At 30.8% G+C, this 23,573-nt stretch overlaps 2 protein-coding genes across 2 annotated transcripts in view; both read right to left on the bottom strand.

Annotated features, from left to right (window-relative positions):
• The window catches only part of LOC136982048 (E3 ubiquitin-protein ligase RNF128-like), a 35,582-nt gene extending 17,594 nt beyond the window's left edge, over nt 1-17,988 (bottom strand). Inside the window, exon 1 of the mRNA XM_067278476.1 lies at nt 17,817-17,988. The gene's annotated coding sequence lies outside the window, so the exon portion shown is untranslated. The remainder of the gene's footprint in view (nt 1-17,816) is intronic.
• Nucleotides 17,989-19,582: 1,594 nt separating this feature from the next.
• Nucleotides 19,583-22,359, bottom strand: LOC136982034 (uncharacterized). The gene is made up of 4 exons (XM_067278465.1): nt 22,262-22,359; nt 20,642-20,855; nt 19,805-19,926; nt 19,583-19,730 (listed from the first exon to the last, which is right to left on the bottom strand). Exons 1-4 carry the CDS (start codon nt 22,346-22,348, stop codon nt 19,593-19,595), a joined length of 561 nt encoding a protein of 186 aa, XP_067134566.1. The 5' UTR covers nt 22,349-22,359; the 3' UTR covers nt 19,583-19,592.
• Between the last annotated feature and the right edge of the window lie 1,214 nt (nt 22,360-23,573).

Below are 23,573 nucleotides of genomic sequence, written 5' to 3' on the forward strand. Positions count from 1 at the left end.
TCAATTTTAAGATTTTAAGCATATGAAAATAATTAGAAAATGCATAAAACATTAATTAGCTTATATATATATATATATAAGCTAATTAATATATATTTGTTTTGAGAATATATATATATATATATTCTCAAAACAAATTAAAACATATCTATAAAACATTACATATGGTAATTAGAGTTTATCACATTCATTATTTTCAGTTCTTTTTAAGCTTTCTTTCTAGAAAACTCAATATATGGCTGAAAAGACCAATAACTGATGACTATGTTAACTAGTGCTTTAAATGTTAATCATTTTAATCATTATTTGCTAGCAGTACAATACTTTAAATTGTGGTACTGGGGGAAATTAATGATTTAAATATTTAAAATACTACAAATTTAAGTTAATTGCAGTTTTAACAGGTTGAAAAGAAGGAAAAGTCACACTTACATAATAACACAACTCAAGCTCTTTCTAAATTATAAGCATCTCATTTATTAATTATTGAAAGTTTATTTCCAAGAACATAAATGTATAACTGCTCTAAAAACTAAGATTTATGTTAGATTTATCTTTTAAAATTAAAATGGGTTTATCCTGTAATGCTTCCATTTTCTTGTCAGAGGCCATTGTGTTAACGATGCAAGATTGGATTGATAATGAGTCTTACGAGCACAAAAAATGTTTACTCCTCCTTTTATTGATACACCTAAATATAACACTTATATAATAAAAATATTTTTCATGATTAAATAGTTTTATTAAATATATTCCCTTTGATTTATCTTGTATGATATCCTTATTCAAACATAAATAATGTATCAGCCTAGGCACTCTGCATTATTAAATTATTATTGCAATAAAAAGTTTCAAAGTGAAAGATAAATCTGTTTTTATGATTACACAGCACTTATTAATCTTTAAATTGTGAGCAACTTAGGACTATCAATATGTATATGAAATTTATATTGTGCTTTGACTAAACCCAAATAACCTTCAGAAAGCCATGATCCATCACTATCTACGAGACAGTATTTAGTTTTGTTTAATAAGAAAGATGGAAACAACTAAAGTCAATTTAACATTCAAAGTTGGTGCAAAATTGCATTAAACAAATGCCAGTGGATATAAGAAGGAATGAACAAGGGTTTAATGAAAACTAGTGTGGAAAGCAGTCAAGTTTTGAAAATTTAGTTTCTATACATTGCTGTTCTAATCCTAATGCCAGCTCTATTATTATTAATGTCTTCCAGTGTCGTGCGGTGACATTTGATGATATGAAAGCTGTGCCGGCCCTGGATAAAATCATTGGAAGCGTTATATGATATTTTGGTGTGTAGCATCCACCAGCTAAACTGTGAGGTTGGTGCTCTGTAAAGCACATGTGCGTATAATCTGGCTGCTTTACATAAGGTGACCAGACATCCCACTTTTGGCGGGACACTCCCAATTTTTAACAATTTGTCCCATGTCCTGTGGAGTTTTAAAAAGTCCCAAGTTTTGGAAAGATTAAGTTTTTGTCAATTATGTGTCATAAACTTATGTCTTATGTTTAAGATTTGTAAAGATAATTTTGTATCACACATATCAGTGCCAAGGCATGCGTGAGCATCTGAAATAAAGAATGCTGTGCCAACAAAATCTTTTGTGTTCGTGGCAAAGACTGACAGAAAATGATTTGGAGTGCGCAGATGCAGCAACAGAGCAGCGCATTTTCACAGGCTATCCAAATGAGCGAACATTTTGTTCATTGTATGTTACATGCCACAGAGCTCTCATCTGTTGCTACCCTGACATTTTAAACAGCAGCAGCAATCTATTAAAAAAATGTACTCAAATGAGAAATATGCAAAAAAATAAAGAGTTTTTAAAGATTTTATAATAGTATATATATTTATTATATTTGTAAAGTTTACATATGTTGAAATTTAAATAAAAAAATATATATATACAATACAATTTTTGTGTTCTTTGATGATAAAATTTTGTTTTTTTAGAACAATTTTTTTCAACAATACAACCACTCCCACCATCAATTTTGTCCTGCTTCACCAATGTTAAAATCTGGTCACTTTAGCTTTCCATCATTCAAATATTTTCACCATTGAAGCTGTCCTGTATTTGATGATACAGTGCTTCCATTGGAAATATGCATATATGAATTTATATTCAAATATACAATAGCAATCTCACCATTGTTTTTCACATGTACAGAAATTTGTAATAAAATACATAATGTGGTTATAATAAAATATTAATTTTAAGTAGTTCAAAGTACATTAAAAATATGAAAATAATCACACAATATGTATTTATATTTTAGAAAATACAAGGGAAGCTGCACTTCCACAGCTTCTACAGACAGCACACCACTGATGTTTTCTATAAACTTAGAAACAACTCCCTCTTTATGTCATATAATTAAGAAATCGGCTATAAAGCACAAAATTCAACTTAATATCACTGGTATATTTTATGATGATATGACTATCTAAGGCACTACAATTACTGCTAGATTGTTCATGAAATGTTATGTCCCATACAAAATAAAAATTATACAAAATTAGATTGAGAAAATGTCTGAAATGATGGCTGAAAATGTTATTATTCAAACATTTTTGATATCCTCAACTTTAGCAATGTAATAGTTCAACCACCTTCACACTGGACTTACTTGTGTTTAAAGGATCCCATTTCTAAGTATACGATTGAGTTCCATTTGTATATAATGCCAGTGCTGTTATATGCCACTATTTGTCTATAAATTGCATCTAAAATCTAGTGGTGATATATGAGTGGCACTATCTAGTGCCACTCATATATCAGTTCTATTCAGTTAGCATACATCTATTCCATTTTGTTTATGTTTTGGTTATTGGTGGTGGTGATGGATTCTTTAAGTTGGGATAAGGATAAACTAGCTCAGGCTTTAATCACTTTTCAATGGAAAGTGCAATCTTGGCAATTGAAGTAATGCATATCAGTTCAGCATTTGTGTTCTCTGTTCTCATACAATGTGTGTACGTCCTGTGCATGAGGACTCTTCTAAATGCAATTTTGTACTGGAATGGGAAATAGGAGTCAGCAGAGATGTATATCTGGCTTATACTATAATGCTGATTCTATGCTGTTATCAACTACTTCAATGATGAGGTTTAAGTAATGCACTTTTGTGTAAGTGCATTACCAATTACACTACGCAATGCTCACTTCCAGACCAATTTTTGATATAACTATTTAAATTCTAACCATATACACATCCTCTAGCAACAAAAATAGGACAAAAAGATAATGTATTTTGAAGAATTTAAGACAGCTAAAAAGGCTCAAAAGTTTATTGTTATACATTATAATTAAGATTTGGATTTTTAAGCCCTAAAAAACAGTAAAACAAGCAGGTATTAAAAGCCCTAAAAACCTAAAACTATGATATAAAAAAAGACCTAAAAATTTTAGAAGATAAGCATTAACTAAAGTTAATTCCAATTTCCTTTAATCTCATACAGTGTTTTAATTATCAACTTTCATACATGACATTGTTAGACTTCATGATTGCACTGTATTACCAAGTGCCTACATAAATTTTCAAACTTGAAAGATTAATGGTTATCTGCCAGTAGAACTTTGTATCTGCAAAACGATCTTTCCACATCTCATGTCACAGGTGCATACTTGAAAAGGTTGATGTCACTGCTTGAGAGCTTGGATTTGTTCTTTTCAAATGTAGCTACTTCTCCATTAAAAAATAGCTTCACTTTTCTTCATTGTTTTAAACCCCTTGTTCATTGAAAGAACTCTTTCAAGTTTTCTAGAAATGATCTGTGCTACTGAACCATTGGCTCGACATAACTCTGCCTGGTATCAGCTACAATTTTGAGGGAATCGCACAGTTGAATCCTTGTAGTTTCTAACCGCATAACTGCAGCCAGCAGTCTTCCAAACTGAGATTTAAGATTCACTTTTCTAGAAAGTTGTATACTTATTTTTCTCACAAAGTTGGGTTATCTGTCTTAAAGTATACAATTGACTGATTTGATTTTATTTGATTATGGCAACACAATACATGGGCAATCTGCTGAGGGGGAATGCCTTGCCCCTATTTAGGTGTTACTAACATGAAGAAAACCCAGAAAACTCCACATGGCCAGTCTGTTAGTGAGACATGAACCCACTACCAAATACCAACATTCAGTGCTTTATTGGTTTATCCATTCAGTTACTGATAGGCAAATACAATTGAAGGTACACAAAATTTTTAAAAAATTAACATTTACCAAAAGTAAAAGTAAAGGTCTCATCCTTATAGGTCTGCATTTCAAAAATATGCGCCAAAACTTCTATTGTTTTAAGCTGACCCTATGGGTCAAGCCAACACCTAGCATCGTGACATGGCAACCAGGCTGCAGAGTCGGTAAAAAAAAACACTCAACTGACTCCGGCAAAAATTAAATACAAAGTCATTTTATGGGGAGTAGAGGCACTCTTATGGGGGGTACTCTACTCTGAACTCTAAAAGAAGCCTGGGGTGTTTACCCAAACTATTTTATAGTTTAGTATTTCTAACATTTAACTTAATTTTTTTATACAAATAAATATTAATTTAATTTTTAACAAATATTTAATAAGAGAAGAAAAGGAGCAATAAAATTCTACATCTACATATATTCGACAGCATTTTCATTTCAATTTTACCCTTCCAGAAGAGTTAGTCTAACTAAAAAGTATGTGATCTAGCTACTTCAGCCCCTGGTTCAGAAAGAAAAATATGTACAGTACTCTGATCAATTAGTCTGGCTCATTCAGACAAATAGAGTACTTATTTAGAGCAGGGATAATAAAGGAATGATTCAAAAATATTCAAATTCAATTGGGTCAAAATAATTTTACTACTAAACACAAATACTATGAAGAATACTACATATTTAATAAATTAAATAGATGCATTTTGTATTTAAAATAAATGAATTATAACAAAATACAAGAAGATTTTAAAAAATTAATAAATTTATAATAAATTTTCTTTTGTTTAAATAAAAAAAAACTAAAGTAAATTTTAAAATGCAGGAGTCGGAGTCAACACATTTTTCCAATTCCAACTCCTCTGGCCAGAAATTCCTCCCTACTCTGACTCCATAGCCCTGATGTGAACAGTGGACAAAATTATAAAAACAACCTGACAATTTCAAAATGTGGTGGAAAAGGCTACAAAATCCCCAAAAAATTTCAAAAAAAAATGTTATATTTTGAATTCAAATATGGTATGAAGCATACATAACACATTCTTGCACAGTGTAATTTGTATGTTTTGTAATGGTTTTAGTGACTTTTAATTTAAATATTTTTTTCAAAGTTTTTTAAACCCATTTTTTAATTCAGTTTATTTATTTATTTTTATTTAAATTTGTATTTAAATTTGTTTTAAATTTTACCAATTGTACTTTTATCCATAAACAGGTATAAGCAATTTATGCTTTTTAAAAAATCATTTTTAAAATTTTTATTTATCTAATTTAATTTTATTTTATACTGCTTATTTTATAAAGGTTTTTATAATAAATCCAGTTTAATTGCCCAATTTTAATATCAATCTGTGTTAAATAAGTGAATAATGTAAGTAAAAATTTTTTGTAAATAATTTATGTAGTGTGTGTGATGTAATTTAATACTATTATTTATTTTAATAAGATCAGTAAAAAACAAAAAAAAAACTGAAGAGGTTTCATCAGAACTGGAAATGCATTTCCAAATACAGCAAAAAAACCTATATCAATTAAAGTTCCCTGTGTGATTTAAGTTAGTAAAAAAGCCAAAAATTAGGCTTAGTAAATTATTAATTACTAATGTTTTCAATCATTTTTAAAGACCATCCTCAGGTAGAATACAAATTTCAACTTAGTGAAAATAGAATATAATGGAAAATTTTCCAAACAATGAATGCTGGTTGGTTTAAATAAAGATTAAAATAAATATGTAGATAAATAATGAAAAAATAAATAATATAAATAAAATACAATACAAAAATAGGTAAATATTATATAAGATGAGCATCCTGTAAATGTACGGAGAAGTCACTTTCGATTACGCCAAGTCAAATTCAAAGCAGGCTTTCCAAACAATAGAGAGGGTGTTGATATCCTTATAATTGATGGAACAACCCTGTCGTACATATATAGATATATAGCCTGTATATAGGGTTGTTATAAAGCCTGTGCATAACGTATATCGTCTATTTCTAATATCTCTGATTCTTTTAGCATGTTGCTAGTAAGTACGAACTGAATCAGAAAGAGCATAGGACAGCGAGGTCTGACTGGTTCAGACTTCCAGGTGTTACTCTTATGCTCTTTGTCTAGCATTCAAAGATTTTAAAGTAATGAAGGTCTAGTGTACTTCATCACAGCATAATCAGCTCTTGAAAAATTATTTGTGTTGACTTTCAGTTCCAAGCAAAACATATAAATAAGGGCCTGGATAATGTTAGGTTCAAAGCCAAACTGTTGAACTGATATACTTAAACTCTTGCATTCTGTCCCAAATATCTTGACAATGAGTATAGGCCCTTCTAATTAGAGCCCTAAACACTACTAGTTTATAGTGAAAAGAGGAAAGCCCAGGGAATGAAGAGCAGATCATAGGTGGGTTTTCTATAGATATTGGTTTTCACTGCACCACTTCAAAAAAAGAAAATATCCAGGAAGTGTGACTCACAGTCTTTCTTGTTCCAAGTTTAAGGTAAGACCATATGCCTTTGTGTTGATGTCACTGATAAATTCCCAGATGTCAGGTTATCTTCTCCAAATGATCAAGACATTGTCAATATATCATTCATATAAACCAACATTAGAGGTATACTTAGGTAAAATTGATGATACTAAAGATCTTAAGACCAGCTAACACAGTGTCCCAGAAATGGGGCTGCCCATAGAGACACCTAATCTGGACATAGGTGGTGCCATCAAATACAAGGAGAGAAGAATATGTGGCCAGATGTGCTAATTCCAAGGTTTGTGGTAGCAGCTTAGAAGAGTACACAATGCTGTGTAGGATGAAGTAGCTGAGATGACAAAAACATAGTTCTTATCTTATAGAAGGATATAAGCTTCAAAGTCAAGGATTGAAATATATTCTTCTTCAAAAAGTACAAGGTCTTAGAGCTTCCTAATGAGAGCTAATGTTGCTGTAGTGATAGTTGGGAAAATGCCCAGTAACAAATTTGTTAAGAATGAGTTCAACACGGATGGTAGGCAAACAACTTTTATCTATGACTGGTCTTAAGTTTCTGCCTAGTTTAGATATCGTCACAAAAGCAAATAACCTTGGTGTAGAAGGTGAGAGGACAACGGCATTGTTCATGCAGATACAATAACAAGCTCTATTGGATCTTCTGACACCAAAACACTTATGCACTGGACACCCTTTTCTTCACTTGCTGATTTGTTTGATCTCACCTCCCCTCACTGTGTTTATCTTTTTTATTTTTGCCTTTTATCTTTATCTGAAACATCACCTTTCTTTTTAACCAAAAAACTATTATTTTGTCAATTTCTTTCAAACTTTTTCAATGTTTCTATTAATGTAACTACTAGTATCAATTTTGGGCAGTTTTCACTTCATGCCTAGATCAGTTACAGTTTTCCTTTATATTTTATACTTTCTATTGTAGTTTTTATTCTTTTTTTATGACATCTACAAAGCATTTTGATTATAATAAAATAAAATTGGATTATCTTTCTTCAGGTATTGAAAACATGTGAAAAATAAGAAAATTCCATCACTCTAATAGAGCCAATTGGAAAGTATTTCAAAATGGAAGATGTCACTAGTGATGTCATAAGAAACACCTTCCTTATCAGTTTCTTCTGTTTTGTCACAAATGCTATGACATGTTTCATAAATGTAAAATATCATTGTTTTCTGGTAACTTTATGTTGTGATAGGTTCATACAATAGATTTTTGAATCCAGCCCCAGAGATCCAACATATAACATTTTCACCCTACTTCATATAATAGACGACAGTCATATGAGCTATATGGAATATGCAATTTGAGCTGTATTGTTATATTTGTTGAAAATAAAACCACTCCAGACATTTACTGACAACACATGTATGTACAACAATCCCTTCATTTACACAAATTCACTTTAATGTGATTATTTAAATTTAAAAGTTTTTCAATCAACTTTTTGGAAATAAATGAATGATAGTTACATCAAAAAAGATTTTTTTGGTTATCAGACTTATATAGACATACTAGCAGATAATCTGTGTTGCCTGAACAAAAAACAACAACAAACATTAAAACAAAAACCATATAAAAGAGCCTATGATTGTCATATTTATTGCAATATTTTGTGTAATATATGTTGAGATTTAAATTACACAGTTAAATTTTACATTTAATTATATGTGCCAAGGTGCAACACTAGTGGAAAAGGGTTGTGGTGTGAAAAGGACAGTCATGTCGTAGCTCCAGGAAGCCAGAGGGGTGTGCTGTACAAGTTTAAGTTTAATAAAGAGTTATCTGGTCAGTTGAGTCATTTATATTACAATTTGGAAGGTATGAAATGGCACAATTTCATTGGTCAAGTAGACAGGAATTGAAAATATAATATCTTAAAGTTTTTAATATATCATATTTTCAATTCTGCTGAGTTCATGTGAAGAATGCCAAAATTGTATTTCCGACAGAATCTGAACTTCCATCTGTTATGCAAAATTTTTCCATACTATCCAAGGATAACTTTCCTGGAATAATTTGGAGAATTGGCTGTACCCATATTCCTATCCAGTGTCCTGACAACAGTAGAGCCCAACTTTTTTATAATCAAAAATCATACTATTCCACTAACTGCCAGGTGAGAATTGTTTACATACAATATCATCTCTACTTAATTATGAGGTTAAGAAAATTACATATTTAAGTTAAATTTCAATAAAATAAAATTTTAATTAATGACTTGAAACCATGTTGCACTTGATTCTTGTTGACTACAAACACAATATAGTGCTTTCGACAATCACTTGGCTTTTCTTCTCCCTGTCAACTAAATAACAGGGAGAAGAAAAGCCAAGTGATTGTCGAAAGCACTATATTGTGTTTGTAGTCAACAAATATAAAATTTTATTGTTCTCCACAAATATTTTTGTAACTAATTTATTGTAGCTTAAATAACTATTGAATATACATACAATAGCCTATATATTTTTCTAACATTTTAAATTGTTATGCCTTGTTATGAAACAGTTTTATTCTTGATTATTTCTTTACATGAAAATGAAATTATCAAATAATATCTTATCATCTCAAAATGATAACTTTTATGAAATTATATAATTGATGCATGTTTAAATGTACATTTCAGGTAATCTGTGATGGAAAGATGAAAATTAGAAACATTGTTGCTCAATGGCCAGGTTTGACATATGACAGTAGAATTTTTACTAATAGCAGAATTAAAGAAAAACTTCACCAAGAATATTGTAATAGATATTTAGTTGGAGACAGTGGCTATCCTTGTTTGCATATTCAATGACACCATTTTTACATCCACAGACTTATGCCGAAAGATGGTATAACAAAGCTCATTCATGAGTAAGAAATATTGAAAGATTATTTGGTGTCTGGAAAAGACAATTTCCATGCATTGGTAGTTAGAACTAAATTAGACAATATGCTTAGCATAATAGCCACAGCAATTTTGCATAATTGGCCCACGATTTTAAAGAGGAAGAGTTTATTACTGATCATGTAGACGAAGAAAGAAAAGAGAAAATTTCAACAATAAGTGAACAATCAATTTCAGGATCTGCTCTTCAAAGATCTATTGTACTGCAACATTTTAGTTGAATGAAACAGTACTTCAGGATTATGACAAAAGGTCCTTTTCACGGCCATAAAATTTGATAGAGTAAACCCATCATATAAAAACAAAATTCATCTCTAAATAATTATTAAGATTTTAAATTTCAAAATTCTTGTTTAAAAATTTCATCTTAGACTTCATTAGCACATTCTTATTTAGATATACAATGTAAAAATTCCATTTCAAAATAAAAAGTTATACCTGTTCTATAATTTCTGTTCTTTCAATACCTGTATTTGATAAACCAAGGATAGTATTTATTTCACAAATAATGCAAAACATGAGTTTTTATTTACTTAACATGAATTAAATGAAATTTATATAATCAAGTATTCTTAAAAATTGCACAAATGTTTTGTAATATAAAATAACAACTGATGCATTTTAAATTTTTTCTAAAAATTTAATATCAATCTGATACTTAATTAAGGGAACAAGTTAATCTGTAAATGTATCACTTCAAAAATTTTTCATTAGTTGTCATTACATAATTATTATATACAAATATTTAATTAAAATCACTAAGGAGTTCTATATACTGGTTATACCGTACATATGTAAAATTGTTTACTTTTGTATGTCAAATAGTATGCAATACAACTTATTGAAATAATTGAAAATAAAGATTATAAAATTTCATTGAATGTATTTCTTTTGTGATAGTCTTTCATCATCTTCCAATTGGCTATCAATACAATCTGACTATTCTTAACCAAAGTTGTTGGCCCTGAAAAGGACCATTTTGATATTTAAAATAATTAAATTCATTTAATTATTTTCTGGTGGTAACGAGAAACCAGATTTCAAAAGTTCTTGTAATAGTTTCCACTTTTTAAATTTCAACACTTCTATCTTGAGTTGTTTAACCTCTTGTTTCTTCTTCTCTGTTTCTTGTTTCATATGTTGTTTTAATGCCCTCCTCTATTAACAAGATTTGGGTCTTTTTTAATGACGAATTAATTCTGTAAATATAATATGGATAATTAGTTTTTAGAACAATTATTAATATTGATTATTATTTTATCTGATTATTATTTACCGTTGTCTTTTCAGAGGTAGATCATATGCCACTTCCATATTTTCCCTAACAGATATACCACTTATCACTACAAGTAAAAATAATCCTGAATTAGAATGATAAGTGATGATAGTGGATCATCTGGATTGGGTAACAGTTCAACACTATCACCCAAAACATAGAGAACCATTTGTGTGGCTGGATTTAGAGATGATGGTGCTGGTCCTCCCTCTGTTAAATGTGCAGTATGTCAGTTGTTGTCAGCTTCTTTCTTTGCTTCTATTTTTAAGTGTTTCCAACGACCTATAATATAGGAGGTTATAAGATATAATTTTCTATTAATCTAATAAATAGAAGTAGAGGTAATTAGGATAGGAAGTCATGATTCATAACAGGGTTCTAGCATACTACAGTAGAGAGTCGTTAAATCGATTGGGGACTGGGGTTGTTCGGATAAGTGATTTGTTCGGATAACCGATTATGTACAAAAAAATATATTAACCTGTCCGTTGTTCAAATTTTTCTCTGTTGCATGTCGCTTCGTGTTGAATTTTTGTCAATTTTAAGCCTAACAAAAATTTTAATAATAATTGAGGCTATTGTATCGTTAAAAATTATTTCTTTATTTTGTACAAACAAAATAAATATATTGAAGAATATAAAAACATAAAAATTATACTTGAGGAGTAAATCTAGTATCAAAAAAGTTCGATTCAGCATGACACAGTCTGACTGGAAAGCGTTCGGATTACGACTCTCTACTGTATTTGGGCATATAATAGTGCAAATATTTTTCCAACTAAAGTTATAATTACAATACTGATTTACCTTACTCTTTGGCTTAAAATAAAATACTTTGCACAATATACTATGCCTTATTTAAAAGTAATTTTTATTATCATAAATATAATTTATATCAATAATAATGATAACTTTCCATATTCTTTTTATTAAAATTTTGAATTATTACTCTACTTTCATGTTAGTTAAAATTTTTAACATTAATAATAACATCATATAAATGTAAAATATTCATTTAAGATTATACTTGCCTTTCAATTGTTCTATGCTGCAAGCAGACTGACAAGGAAATGACAAAGAAAATTCGTTTTGTATCATTTCCCATGTGGCTTCTTTATCCCCAGAATATGATTGTTTTACCCTTTCTCCTCAACTGCAAGATAATTTTTTATTATTTCCACAAGGATACTTTTTTTCCTTCTTCAGAAAAATTTCGAAATTATTTCAGCATGTTGTTAGTTGCAATTTTCCTGATGACATAAACAAATGATCTGATTGGCTAAATGACTCCTGAGAGAGGGGTGTAATAGCGAAGAAAGTAATACCCAACATTTTGCCAAGGTTCGTTTAGATGGCATTAAGAAATAGATGACTGTTGTCTTTGCAACACATTTTAAACCACGGTTCAGCCAGCCAACATCTAGATGTCGTTTAACTGTTAAATGTCGTTTAATGTAAACTCCGTCTCTGCAATCAGCTGACAGACACTAACAACCACACATACAAAAAAATAGTCAGGTATTTTTTGCATTTCTTGACATTTCAAATTGCAGAGTCCAAAAGTGTAAAAATCTTGGGGGTTCATTTTTTGACCGATTGCCATACATTCCCTCTGTCGTATATAACAGAGCCAGGAAAGTAAAAATAGAAGTCCATGACTTTGTTTTTGATATACAAGGTATTAAAGTGGCAATGTTCACGCTCTCTCATGCATCTGAGTTTGTCTAATAGAATTCAGAAAAGAGCCAAGAATCCATAAACTCATTTTGAATAAGCAGTGACAAACTTCAACTAATTTGTTATAATGTAACAAGTGAATTTCATATTAATGAAGTAACATGGAACTCTTATGATCATTATTCTATAGATAATAAATAAATATTAAAAACAATGGAATTGGTTATTATTATAATGTTAAAAAACAATAATTTCAAAAAATTATAAAATTTTTAAAAAATAAAATGAGTTAAAAAATCGCTCTTCTTTATCCGATTTCGAATGAATTAAACCAAAGATGGACACCTATTTAGAAAATTACCAAATACTTCTTACTTTATTTACCATATTATCCAAATGCATTTCACACGTGGACAAATGCACTCCTCAGCGGATATCATGCTACGCACAGCCAATACATTTATACTCTATCAAGCTATCTCAGCATTCATTGACACAGACACTGGTATTTAAATTAATAATATTTACATAACTTTTGATACAATAATGCTTGACAACGCGTCTCATTACAAGATTATCTATTTTGTACAGTATTTTACTGGTTGTTTCTATCTATAATACAATTTTCTACACTACAATGTTGATGCCATGGAGATTCAGTTCTATTTAGCCGGATTGCTGCCTCGTGTTCTTTCAGCCGCTTCTCAGGTTGTCTTCCTGTTTCACCGATATAATATTTACTTGTTGCACATGTGCACATCAGTCTGTAGACAACACCTGCCACCTCCAAAAGATTTGTCAGACGTTTAACATTTCCTTTATTCACTGTTAAACATTCGACAAATCCTTTGGAGGTGGCAGGTGTTGTCTACAGACTGATGTGCACATGTGCAACAAGTAAATATTATATCGGTGAAACAGGAAGACAACTTGAGAAGCGGCTGAAAGAACACGAGGCATCAATCCGGCTAAATAGAACTGAATCTCCGTGGCATCAACATTGTAGTGTAGAAAATTGTATTATAGATAGAAACAACAGTAAAATACTGTACAAAATAGATAATCTTGTAATGAGACGCGTTGTCAAGCATTATTGTATCAAAAGTTACGTAAATATTATTAATTTAAATACCAGCGTCTGTGTAAATGAATGCTGAGATAGCTTGATAGAGTATAAATGTATTGGCTGTGCGTAGCATGATATCCACTGAGGAGGCACGTGTGAAATGCATTTGGATAATATGGTTAATAAAGTAAGAAGTATTTGGTAATTTTCTAAATAGGTGTCCATCTTTGGTTTAATTCACTCGAAATCGGATAAAGAAGAGCGATTTTAACTTGTTTATTTTTAAAAATTTTTATAATTCTTTGGAATTATTGTTTTTTAACATTATTCTATAGATGTTTGTATCACTTTAAACAATTCATGATAGTGGTCCACAGGAATCAAAATCATAAGTTTAGTGGTCTGCGAGATCAGAAAGATTGGCATCTGCTGATTTAGAACACTATCACAAACAACAGTGACATGGTTTATGGGAAGCAACAATAGGAAGCCATGACAAGGAAGAAGAAAAATTATACAATCAGTTCTCATTAAAAGAAAACTGGACAAAAGGCATGCAACAACATTGAAAAATTTCATGTTCTAAAATCCATGGGCAAATATGAGACAACACACATGCTTGTTTGAATAGAAATATATTGAATGATGGAGTCTGCACTTAAAAAATTGTGATATTTTGTATGGGATATCTCCAATTCTCAAACTGTGTTAGAGAAAAACCATATGGTAGGAATGCTGTGTTGGTCAAGGGATACCTATACTGTATAAGGAAAGAAATTCCTATTTTGAACAGCTTTCCATAGGTCCATTTACATGATTTTACATACTATTTTTGTAGAACCAATTACTCAGGGATTACTGTACAGGATTCTATGTCATTGAATACATTATCTATGAAGGATTTAAATTTCCAAATTTTAAGCACTTTACAAATTAACAGCAATCAAACTTTCATAAGAGAAATTCATTTTTCTTTCTAACTGTAATAATCTCTAAATTTATTGTTAAGAACAAGTAGAATTGTGATAATTCCAGAACATTAATGTATATGGCTTTGATACATGACATTGAAAATGTTCTTTGAATTAATTTTTAAATTTAAATCTATTTAAAAAATTCAAATCAACTAAAAATAAATGATTAAACATAATCCAAGTAAAATAACAGATTATGAATATAAAACTGTAACAGAAAATAAGCATATGTAAAGAAGTAACATTATTTATTTAAAATTTCCCATCATGCATTGAATAGCAGATCTACATCTCTATAGTTTATACATAAAGTTATCACTCTTAAGACAAAATGCTAATAATTTTTAGTCAGTTACTTGTTTGATAAAGCTCTTTTCAAGATCATTATACCTCATAGTCAGATCTAAACTTAATAAATACTTTAAAATTAAATGTAAAAACAGAACTGCCACCAGTCAAATAACAAAAATGTTAAGTAAAATTCATAAATATTTTAATGGTGAGATGATTCAAACCTAACCTAACTTCTATTTATAAATTTCAATGATTTTAAGATGCTTGGCATGAGGGGTCATGAACCTTTTTGATAATGGATGATGCATCATATCATAAAAATACATCATCTTGTTGGAACATGAAAGCTACAAATGAATAAAAGAAACAATATCAATATTATATAAGAACTTTTCTTATATAATATCGATATTGTTTTAATCTATTCTGTAAGATCTAGAACAGGAGTGGTCAACCTATGGTCTACAAACTTCTGTAATCTGATGCACTGTTATTTTCATAGCGTATATAATAAACAACAACAATGTAAATTAAACAAAATAGCTTAGAGTTATATTTTGTTTTGTTATTTATAAAAATCATATGTATGAGTATGTATAAATATTACAAATTAATAAATCATAAAATTGTTTATATAAATATTTTTACATTATATGCCACTTTAATAATCATAAAAATAATCCTATAAATCACAGAAAGCTACAAAAAAATTTGTTTCATTTTTTTTATTTTTCAACATTTAAAAAAGATTGCTTACTCCTGGTCTAGAAGTCAAGACCAAAATATTAATGACACCTTTCACAGCTGTACGCATCAATACTATGGAATTTAGAATTCTGAATTACAGCCCAAAGATGGCTACTAAAAGTAAATGAGATTATCTGCCAGACATTAAAGTTGTGATAATATTTGGTTAATACAGTCTAATCTCAAGCCAAAAGTAACTGACATTTATTCTATTAACCATGTATAAAATAGAAAATAATATTGCAGGAAAGAATCACAGTTAGAAAAATTATAATTAGTGATTGTTACTTTGTTTTCAAGTACACACACTTTTTCATATTACAGACTAATTTTAAGTAATGCAGTTTTCAGTGTTTTGGTATGGAGAGCTTATCTATATCCTTCACAATAGCCGTTAGATTGGAGAATTGAAACATGTTCTCTCTGCAATCAAATATGCTGGTTACACTCTCAAAGTTCAGGCATTTCAAGTCTGTTTTGAAATCCCTTTTCCCAATTTCTAATATAAAAATGAGGAGTGACATGGGGTGCACATACATAATTATCCCTTATCCGGGACAGGTTTCATTATGCCTTACTCCTATCTTCAAAAAACATGGGTACGAGATACATTACTACACAAAACTAATGAACCAGCAATAAAAAAGAACTACTCACTTTGAGAAACGAATGTTTTCATTCATTTTTAAAAGGACATCCTCAGGCTGGTGTTCTAAAAATTCAAATTGTACATTGTGGGAACACATCATAAACTTTATGCAGTCATTGATGATTGGAGGATAGTTGATAGATGCCAATTGGAGGAATGTTCATACATAGCAACCAGAGTGGAATTGCTTCTGTTGAATTTATATAACTTTACACTACTTGATTACTGGAATCTTGTAACTAACCCTTTCAAAACCTTTGTATTTCCAATAAGTTACAATGTTTACTTGAGTGAACAAAGGTTTTGAAAGAATTTATATAATTCCTTCAAATTGAACAAATATCTTATTTGTTCAATTCAAAGGAATGCATGCCATATTGTTTGTGTGCAAGCATTCCAACAAATAGTATTTGTTGGGATGATATTACCCCTCCATTAAAATTAAGAAGATTAACCGATAACAGCCCACTATTTGCACCGCATCCTACAGTTAAAGCTAAAAACATCATTCCCGAAATGGAATCTCTCCCGGAAGAGATGGATGAACCTCAGAAAGATCTGTACAGGTGGAAAGCATTCTTCTCTCTCCCAAGCAATCCCAAGCAATGGTACGATAAAAATATTTGGAAAAATCTAAGATATTCGAAAGAGTGGACGAAATTGAACAACATAGTAGCAGCGAGAGCCGACAAATCTAAACAAATCATTCTGACAAAAAGATCTATCTACCAGGTGGTCATTCAAATTACATACAACAAACACAATGTTTTAGGGCTCTGGATTAGTTTCTTCTTAAACTACAGTCCTGCGCACTACATATATCTAACACACCCTTAGCAAACATCCCTTGTACTCTTAACGTCACAATTCTAGCACCAGATTCTTCTCACATATTTGCCTTTGTCAAAACTCGCAAACCGGGCAAACAATTAAGACCGGCCATAGATAAGGCGTCGTCGCCAATCGGTATCTATCGACTATCCCCCAATACACGTATACTCTTATAACAACAGTTCTCGACGTATGGTCTGCAGACCGAGCTAGCCGTCTTTCTAAGATGCAATTTTATGCTATTTAGCCACATTTTTACGAATCACGACACATCTCTCAAGTCACCATATAGATTACATGCCAAAATACTTCATCTAACGTTACCCAAAGCGATATTTACGACAACACAGAGTGGACGGGAAGCAGAGTCGTCCACAATTCGAGAGCTACCATCTTGTAACACTTTTCTGGCATTAAAGTTTTTCTATAAAACAATCTTTCATAAAATAGAAATAGTTACAGAATATGGATTGCTTAAATAAAGATTACAAATGTTATAAGATAAAAATTTTAAAGTGTATTTATCACGAAGTACTTATACTGTAATATACAATACAGGGGTGGCAAATCCCCACATCATACCCAATATATACATATCAAATTTTAATATTTACATGCAAAACAATACGAATTAATTATGTAAAATCACTTGAAACAAAACTTTAAATGGTAGTTACAGGCTAATACTTACGTGAAATTAAGAGGATTCGCAATTCATGATTAATGCGTGAATTATCCCGTCGTCGAACGAGGACTTGTGTCCAGACATCCAGGAATCACCAAAAACAGAACAGACAAATATCAAAGTTCTCTCCTCCTCGGAGGAGTCATTCTGCGTTTGCGCAATCGCTGCCTAATTTCTCATCGGTGAAAAAATTGTTCACAATGTAAATGGGAACGTTACTTAAAATAGCTCTTTAGCTAATAGTACTAAGTTTATTAAGAAGAATATTAACCTTGTTTTAAGTGGATCGAAACATTTAAACTTAGTATTTTAAAGATAGTTTTTAAATATTCGTTTTATTATTATCAAAAATAAACAATAATATGTTTTTTATTTATTTATATAAACCAAATAATTCCATCGTAAAGATACGTTTTTTGTCAATTATACAAAAACACGTTTCTTTAATATTTTTTATCTTAATTTATATTATAAAATTGAATATTTCGAAATTTTTGTTTGTTTTTTGCAATTGTCACTAGATGGCAGTGTTGCCGGATTGTTTTTACGGCCCTAGATTGGACTACATGGAGTGAAAGCTAAGGCCTGACGAAAACCATCGATAGCGGTAAAGTAACCGTGGAACTATAAATAACTGTAGGGGCAAAGGCTAGTTGACCACCGAAGCTAATACGTCCGAGCGCGACACGATGGTGGCCATATTGTGCGGGGAAGAACCAACGTCTCGTGTATTTTTGTCAAAGCCTTACATTCTCGGTTAATTTAATTTAAACTGGATATAATTTAAAGAGTAGCCGACAATAGCAAATAAGTCGATAAAATTTTACTGTGTATTGTAAATGTATTGTCATTAAATTACTTGAAATAGAATGTTATACTAGGTCTACATTATCTATCAAAATTTACTTTTGTATAACTCCGTACAATGGTAGAAAAATGGCAAAAAGTTTTATTAAACATTTGAATAATGATCAAAGCTTTCGTCAAATTGTAAGAGTGTGCATACCACACTTGTGTAAGATAATAAATTGCGTATGTAGTTCTATTAGATTTGTAACCAGCGCGTTACGGACTTCGTGTATTTCATGGTCCTGTATTTTAATACTGAATTTTATCCAAGGTTTGTTATAGAAACAAGACAGTTAAGGTGATACAGGAACAGCTCGATGTCCTCTCTTGTTCTCAAAATCTTCAATACTGCTTAGTGGCATTTCGGCAAAAATGCCGGATTCAATCGGAAATCCTCTGCTTTTGTGTGTTATATTATTTGTCGGAACATAAAGTAATATGAGAAATAAATTAGAAGCGTTCTATCCGGTATGATGTTATGCCGATTTTTACTTCTCCATGCCGTTTGAGGTCGAGAAGAATCCGGTATTTAAAAATATAATTCTAAAATGTTTGAGAAAATTTTAAAAATTTGATATTGTGAGATGTTTTTCATTGGCGAGAAACAATTTGTAGGTTTAGAAGTATTATATATATATATATATATATTTTTCGCGCAGAGTTGTAATTTTTCAAATTACAAGTGAAAAATTTATTTGTATTTATGGAATGACGTAGAACTCGGTTAGAAAGCCAATAACTGTAATTACGACAACAAAAACATTAAAAGAACGAAACGTTTTATTAATTTTATCATGCAGTAACTATTCTAGTCATAACTAAATAATATAATATAATATACGTATATAATTGATATGAAAATAATCAAAATATTTCTGATTTTAATTGCATTTATGCAAAGCGATAAAATTTATAATCCGTAAATTCGGCAGTTTATTTTAAAGTCTCGAGTCTCAAACTGTCGCATAAATAACACCGAAACGAACTGGTGTAATTTGGAGCGAAACAGATATCACATTCCCAGGATTCTGTCGAATGTTGTAACATTGTTCTCCGAGAATCTGTCGGTGACTGAAAAATGAGTTTATGTTATAAAGGTGTTTTAATTTAAATTCGAAATAAATGAAATTAATGTAGATTTTTACTTGTTTCGCAATTGTCGGTTTGTCTTGCGAATCTTCAGTTTTATTTTTGGAACATTTCGAAAATAATTCATCATTAAAGAAGGCGACAGTCGGTCGGATGTATCTCTTAAAACCGCTCCGAACTAAATATGTCAATATAATTAGCAGTTAAAAAAGCCCTTTCGTAAATTAAAACAACGTCTTAAAGATTAAAATTTCAAATTAAATGCAAACATTTAAAACGAGAGCGTAAAGTTTACTTTCCACCAATAAATCGCGATTTCACGGGAGGGTGTAAATTGGATATTTTTATGTTCTTCGTTGGAAGAAGCACTTTTTGTAATAATTTCAGATTACAACTTTGCATCTATGCCTTAATGTTATGAGTTATAAAATTGCATACAAATAAAAAACAAATTCTTCGTGGTACTGTTTTTCCAAATAATTCCATTCTTTTACAAATAAAATTTCCATTATTAATTTACTTTTACTTTCCCGTTCTTATGTATACATAACAAGTGAAAGTATTGGAATCGTGTCAATAGTTTTGCAAATCTCCAGTTTAAGACCCCGTGAACCCCAAAAAGTCAAAAAACGGCAATAAATTCCGTATGGGCGTCTATTTCGCTTAATATCTCAGGATGAGGGTAAATACGGGTTTGGTACTTAAGGGGAAATAGCAGCCGGGAAAGTTACGCAAGTCGTTGCTAGATTTTTTTATATTTAATTATATTTAATAAAATAATGTAATAGTTATTCTACTTTATTAATAACAATTCTTTACATTTTACAAGATGGATTAAATGAAATGATTTTTATTCGATTCATATATTTTTTACTAATTATAATATTCTGTACCTGGTATTTCTCGATGAATTATTTGGCAAGGAGTTTGTTCCGGTTGTATTTTATCTTTCAAATTAAGGTTTATATTTCTCTCTCTTTTCAAAATATTATGTATTGTACCTACGTACTCCTTATAGTTTCTGTAGTCTTGTACGTAGTCTTTTATTTGTATTAATAACGGCAGAAACACATTATATAGTGTTAATGCCAATCTCTCATATAATTTCTGAAAAATAACATAAATATCGATGTAATTTCATCACTTAACTTTATAACACTATTTATAGTTTCGTGTTATTCATAACTAAAAACCACAAGTGTCGGGGCTTATATTTGAAATTATTTCAATTTCAGCCCATTTTTGTTACTGTTAATCTTATCAATAAATTTAATGATAACTTTGTTATTAAATTGAAAATAGAACAAAAGACTTCACTACAACTGCATTTCTGAACATAAATATAGAATTTAAAAACGGAAAGATACACTCAAGCCAATACACAACTTACTGTTAAACGTCTTCCAATTCAAACGATTCTTTTCAATACAAACTAGTGGCATTCCGGGCACTCGTCAGAAGAGCTTTTTTATATTGTGGTAATTTACTTAATACACAGAACGAAGGAACTGAAAAAAATTAAACAAATGACCAGAATACTAGGATATGAACTAGCACGATAGAAGGTCTGATTAGAAAGTGAAGATAACAAACCTAGGACAAAAAACAGCAAATCTAGTGAATCGTGAAATTCGTTTCTTCTGAGAAAGAACTCGCAGAACTTAAAGGATCAAATATGGTTGTACAAAGAGTCCCATGTATCGAATTTTAAGAAACGATAAGGATAGATTAGAGACAGAAAAAATGGCAGGCGTGTACAGGGTACCATATGAAAACATGCAGTTGGGGGATTACATCGGTGTCACAACAAGGAACTCGAAAATTAGACTCAAAGAACGTCAATATAATGTGAGAAAGGGATCTAATAACACGGTACTCTCCAGGATGGCTCTGACAGAGGACTCGGTGATAAAATGGGAAGAGGCAAACATTATTAAGTCTGTACACTCCCCAACGTTAGCACAGAAAGCCGAAAAACTTGAAATATACAAAAGAAGGTTGAAAGTGCATTAATGAAAGCGATGAGGACAGCTTGGCAACGGCATGGAAATATGTTGTACAAAATAAGTTTGTTGGAACACCATAATTATCTCATTTCTACTACATATTTTTGAGTTATTTTTGCTTTATATTCAAATATTTAAATGTTATTCTTTTTATTGCATTCTATTTTGGAACGATATTTAACGGTAAAGATGTTCTGAGAAAAAATGTAGCCTAAAGATGATGGCCTATTAGAATAGGTTGAAAACGTTTGCCAAATAAAAGCGAATCGAGTGGTGAGTTACGGGGCCGACATATGAAAGTTTGTATAAATGAAACATTTTGTTGTTTCGTTCGTCACAAAAACATCTTTCATTTAGAATAGAAAAAAAAAATTAACATTTTTATAACTTCAAACGGCACAGTTGTACGTATTGTAAGCAATGTAAATGAAATAATCTAAACCATCTCCAGTGAGAATTTAACAAATTTTATAGTAAATTATAAATAAAAGTGAATTATTTACTAACCTCAAGTCGAACAGGTCGAACTTGGTGCAAAATATACTTTATAACTTTGGAAAACATTTCTTTAAGAAAACCGCATCCAATATTCATTTTCCCGAAGAGCATTGTTAACGCATCAATAGAATTCAATTGTTAAGATTAGAGTTTCTCAAACGGGATCCCGAGATCCCGGTTTTTTTAACCCGGGAAATTTCTTAAAATTTCACTTTTTTCTTTTTTTGTGTTAAAGTTGAGAAAATTTTGCAAATAGAAAGTATAATTAACTCATAAACTGTCAAATAAATTTGTATTTATTAATTTTAAACCTACTTATTAGTTTTTTAAATTTTTGCTCATTACGGCATGTCACAAATGCTCAATAATCAATGCGTATTATATAAAACGTGCTCAGCAAAATATTAAATAATAATCTAACACCTTTATCGTTGCCGAAAAAGTTTAATTTAAAACAAACGTTTTCGACTTATTCCATAGGTCATCATCAGGTTAAATAAACCGACAAATGGAACAGTTCCGTTCCAGAGAATTGAATACAAATATTTAAATTTCAAAAAATTGACAACGGATTAAAAGATGATAAATAATAAACGAATATTGTATAAAATTAAAAACAAGGAATAAAATGAAAATTAAAAATAAACTCAGAAAAACTCCTAAATACAAGTATCAACTAATACTAATGCAGAATAATAAAATAAACATGTAAATTAAGAGTTCCTTGCAGAGTTTTTAACCATAAACTTCCAGGCCGATGGAAGGCCTTCAGCGTCCCTCGCATTTATACACGCCCCTTCCAGTTTGCTTTTGTAAATCTCTATTTTCTCAGCGGTCCTTGCTAACGTTGGGGAGCTCACGGGTTTGATAATGTCCGCTTCATCCCATTTAACTACCGAGTTTTCGGTCTGAGCCATTTGGGGTAGTACCGTGGCGTTGGAACTTTTTCTGATGTTATACTTTTTTTTTTTTTTTTTTTTTTGTAACTCTTTCCGCCCTGTGGGCACTAAGAGAGCCTCTTAACGCAAGCCCATTATGGGTTCGGCCAGGCCCACAATGGGGCGGCTGGGTGGTGAGGGACGGGGACCGACATATCCGGACGGACCACCCCCCGAAAAATTCCTGGGGATTTTTCGACCCGTCCGGATTCGATCCCGGGTCCCCCAGGGCAGCAGGCTGCTAACCTTGACCGCTCGGCCATCCGGCCGCCTTCTGATGTTATACTTGTGCTCCTTGAGTCTTACATTCAAACTCCTTGTCGTAACGCCGATATAATCTTTCTTAATTCCCAGCTGTGCGTTCTCGTACGGTATCCTATACA

Source organism: Centruroides vittatus, unplaced genomic scaffold, assembly GCF_030686945.1.
Source record: "Centruroides vittatus isolate TY-2023 unplaced genomic scaffold, ASM3068694v2 contig_801, whole genome shotgun sequence".
NCBI lineage: Eukaryota > Metazoa > Arthropoda > Arachnida > Scorpiones > Buthidae > Centruroides > Centruroides vittatus.

Bases quoted from the DNA above. Each gene is read 5' to 3' on its own strand.
- LOC136982034 (XM_067278465.1), bottom strand. From the start codon at position 22,348: ATGAATATTGGATGCGGTTTTCTTAAAGAAATGTTTTCCAAAGTTATA. The intron at 19,927-20,641 runs GTACAGAATATT...TGACATATTTAG, and splicing joins AATTCATCGAGAAATACCAG to TTCGGAGCGGTTTTAAGAGA. The intron at 19,731-19,804 runs GTAAAAATCTAC...CTCATTTTTCAG, and splicing joins AACCGACAATTGCGAAACAA to TCACCGACAGATTCTCGGAG.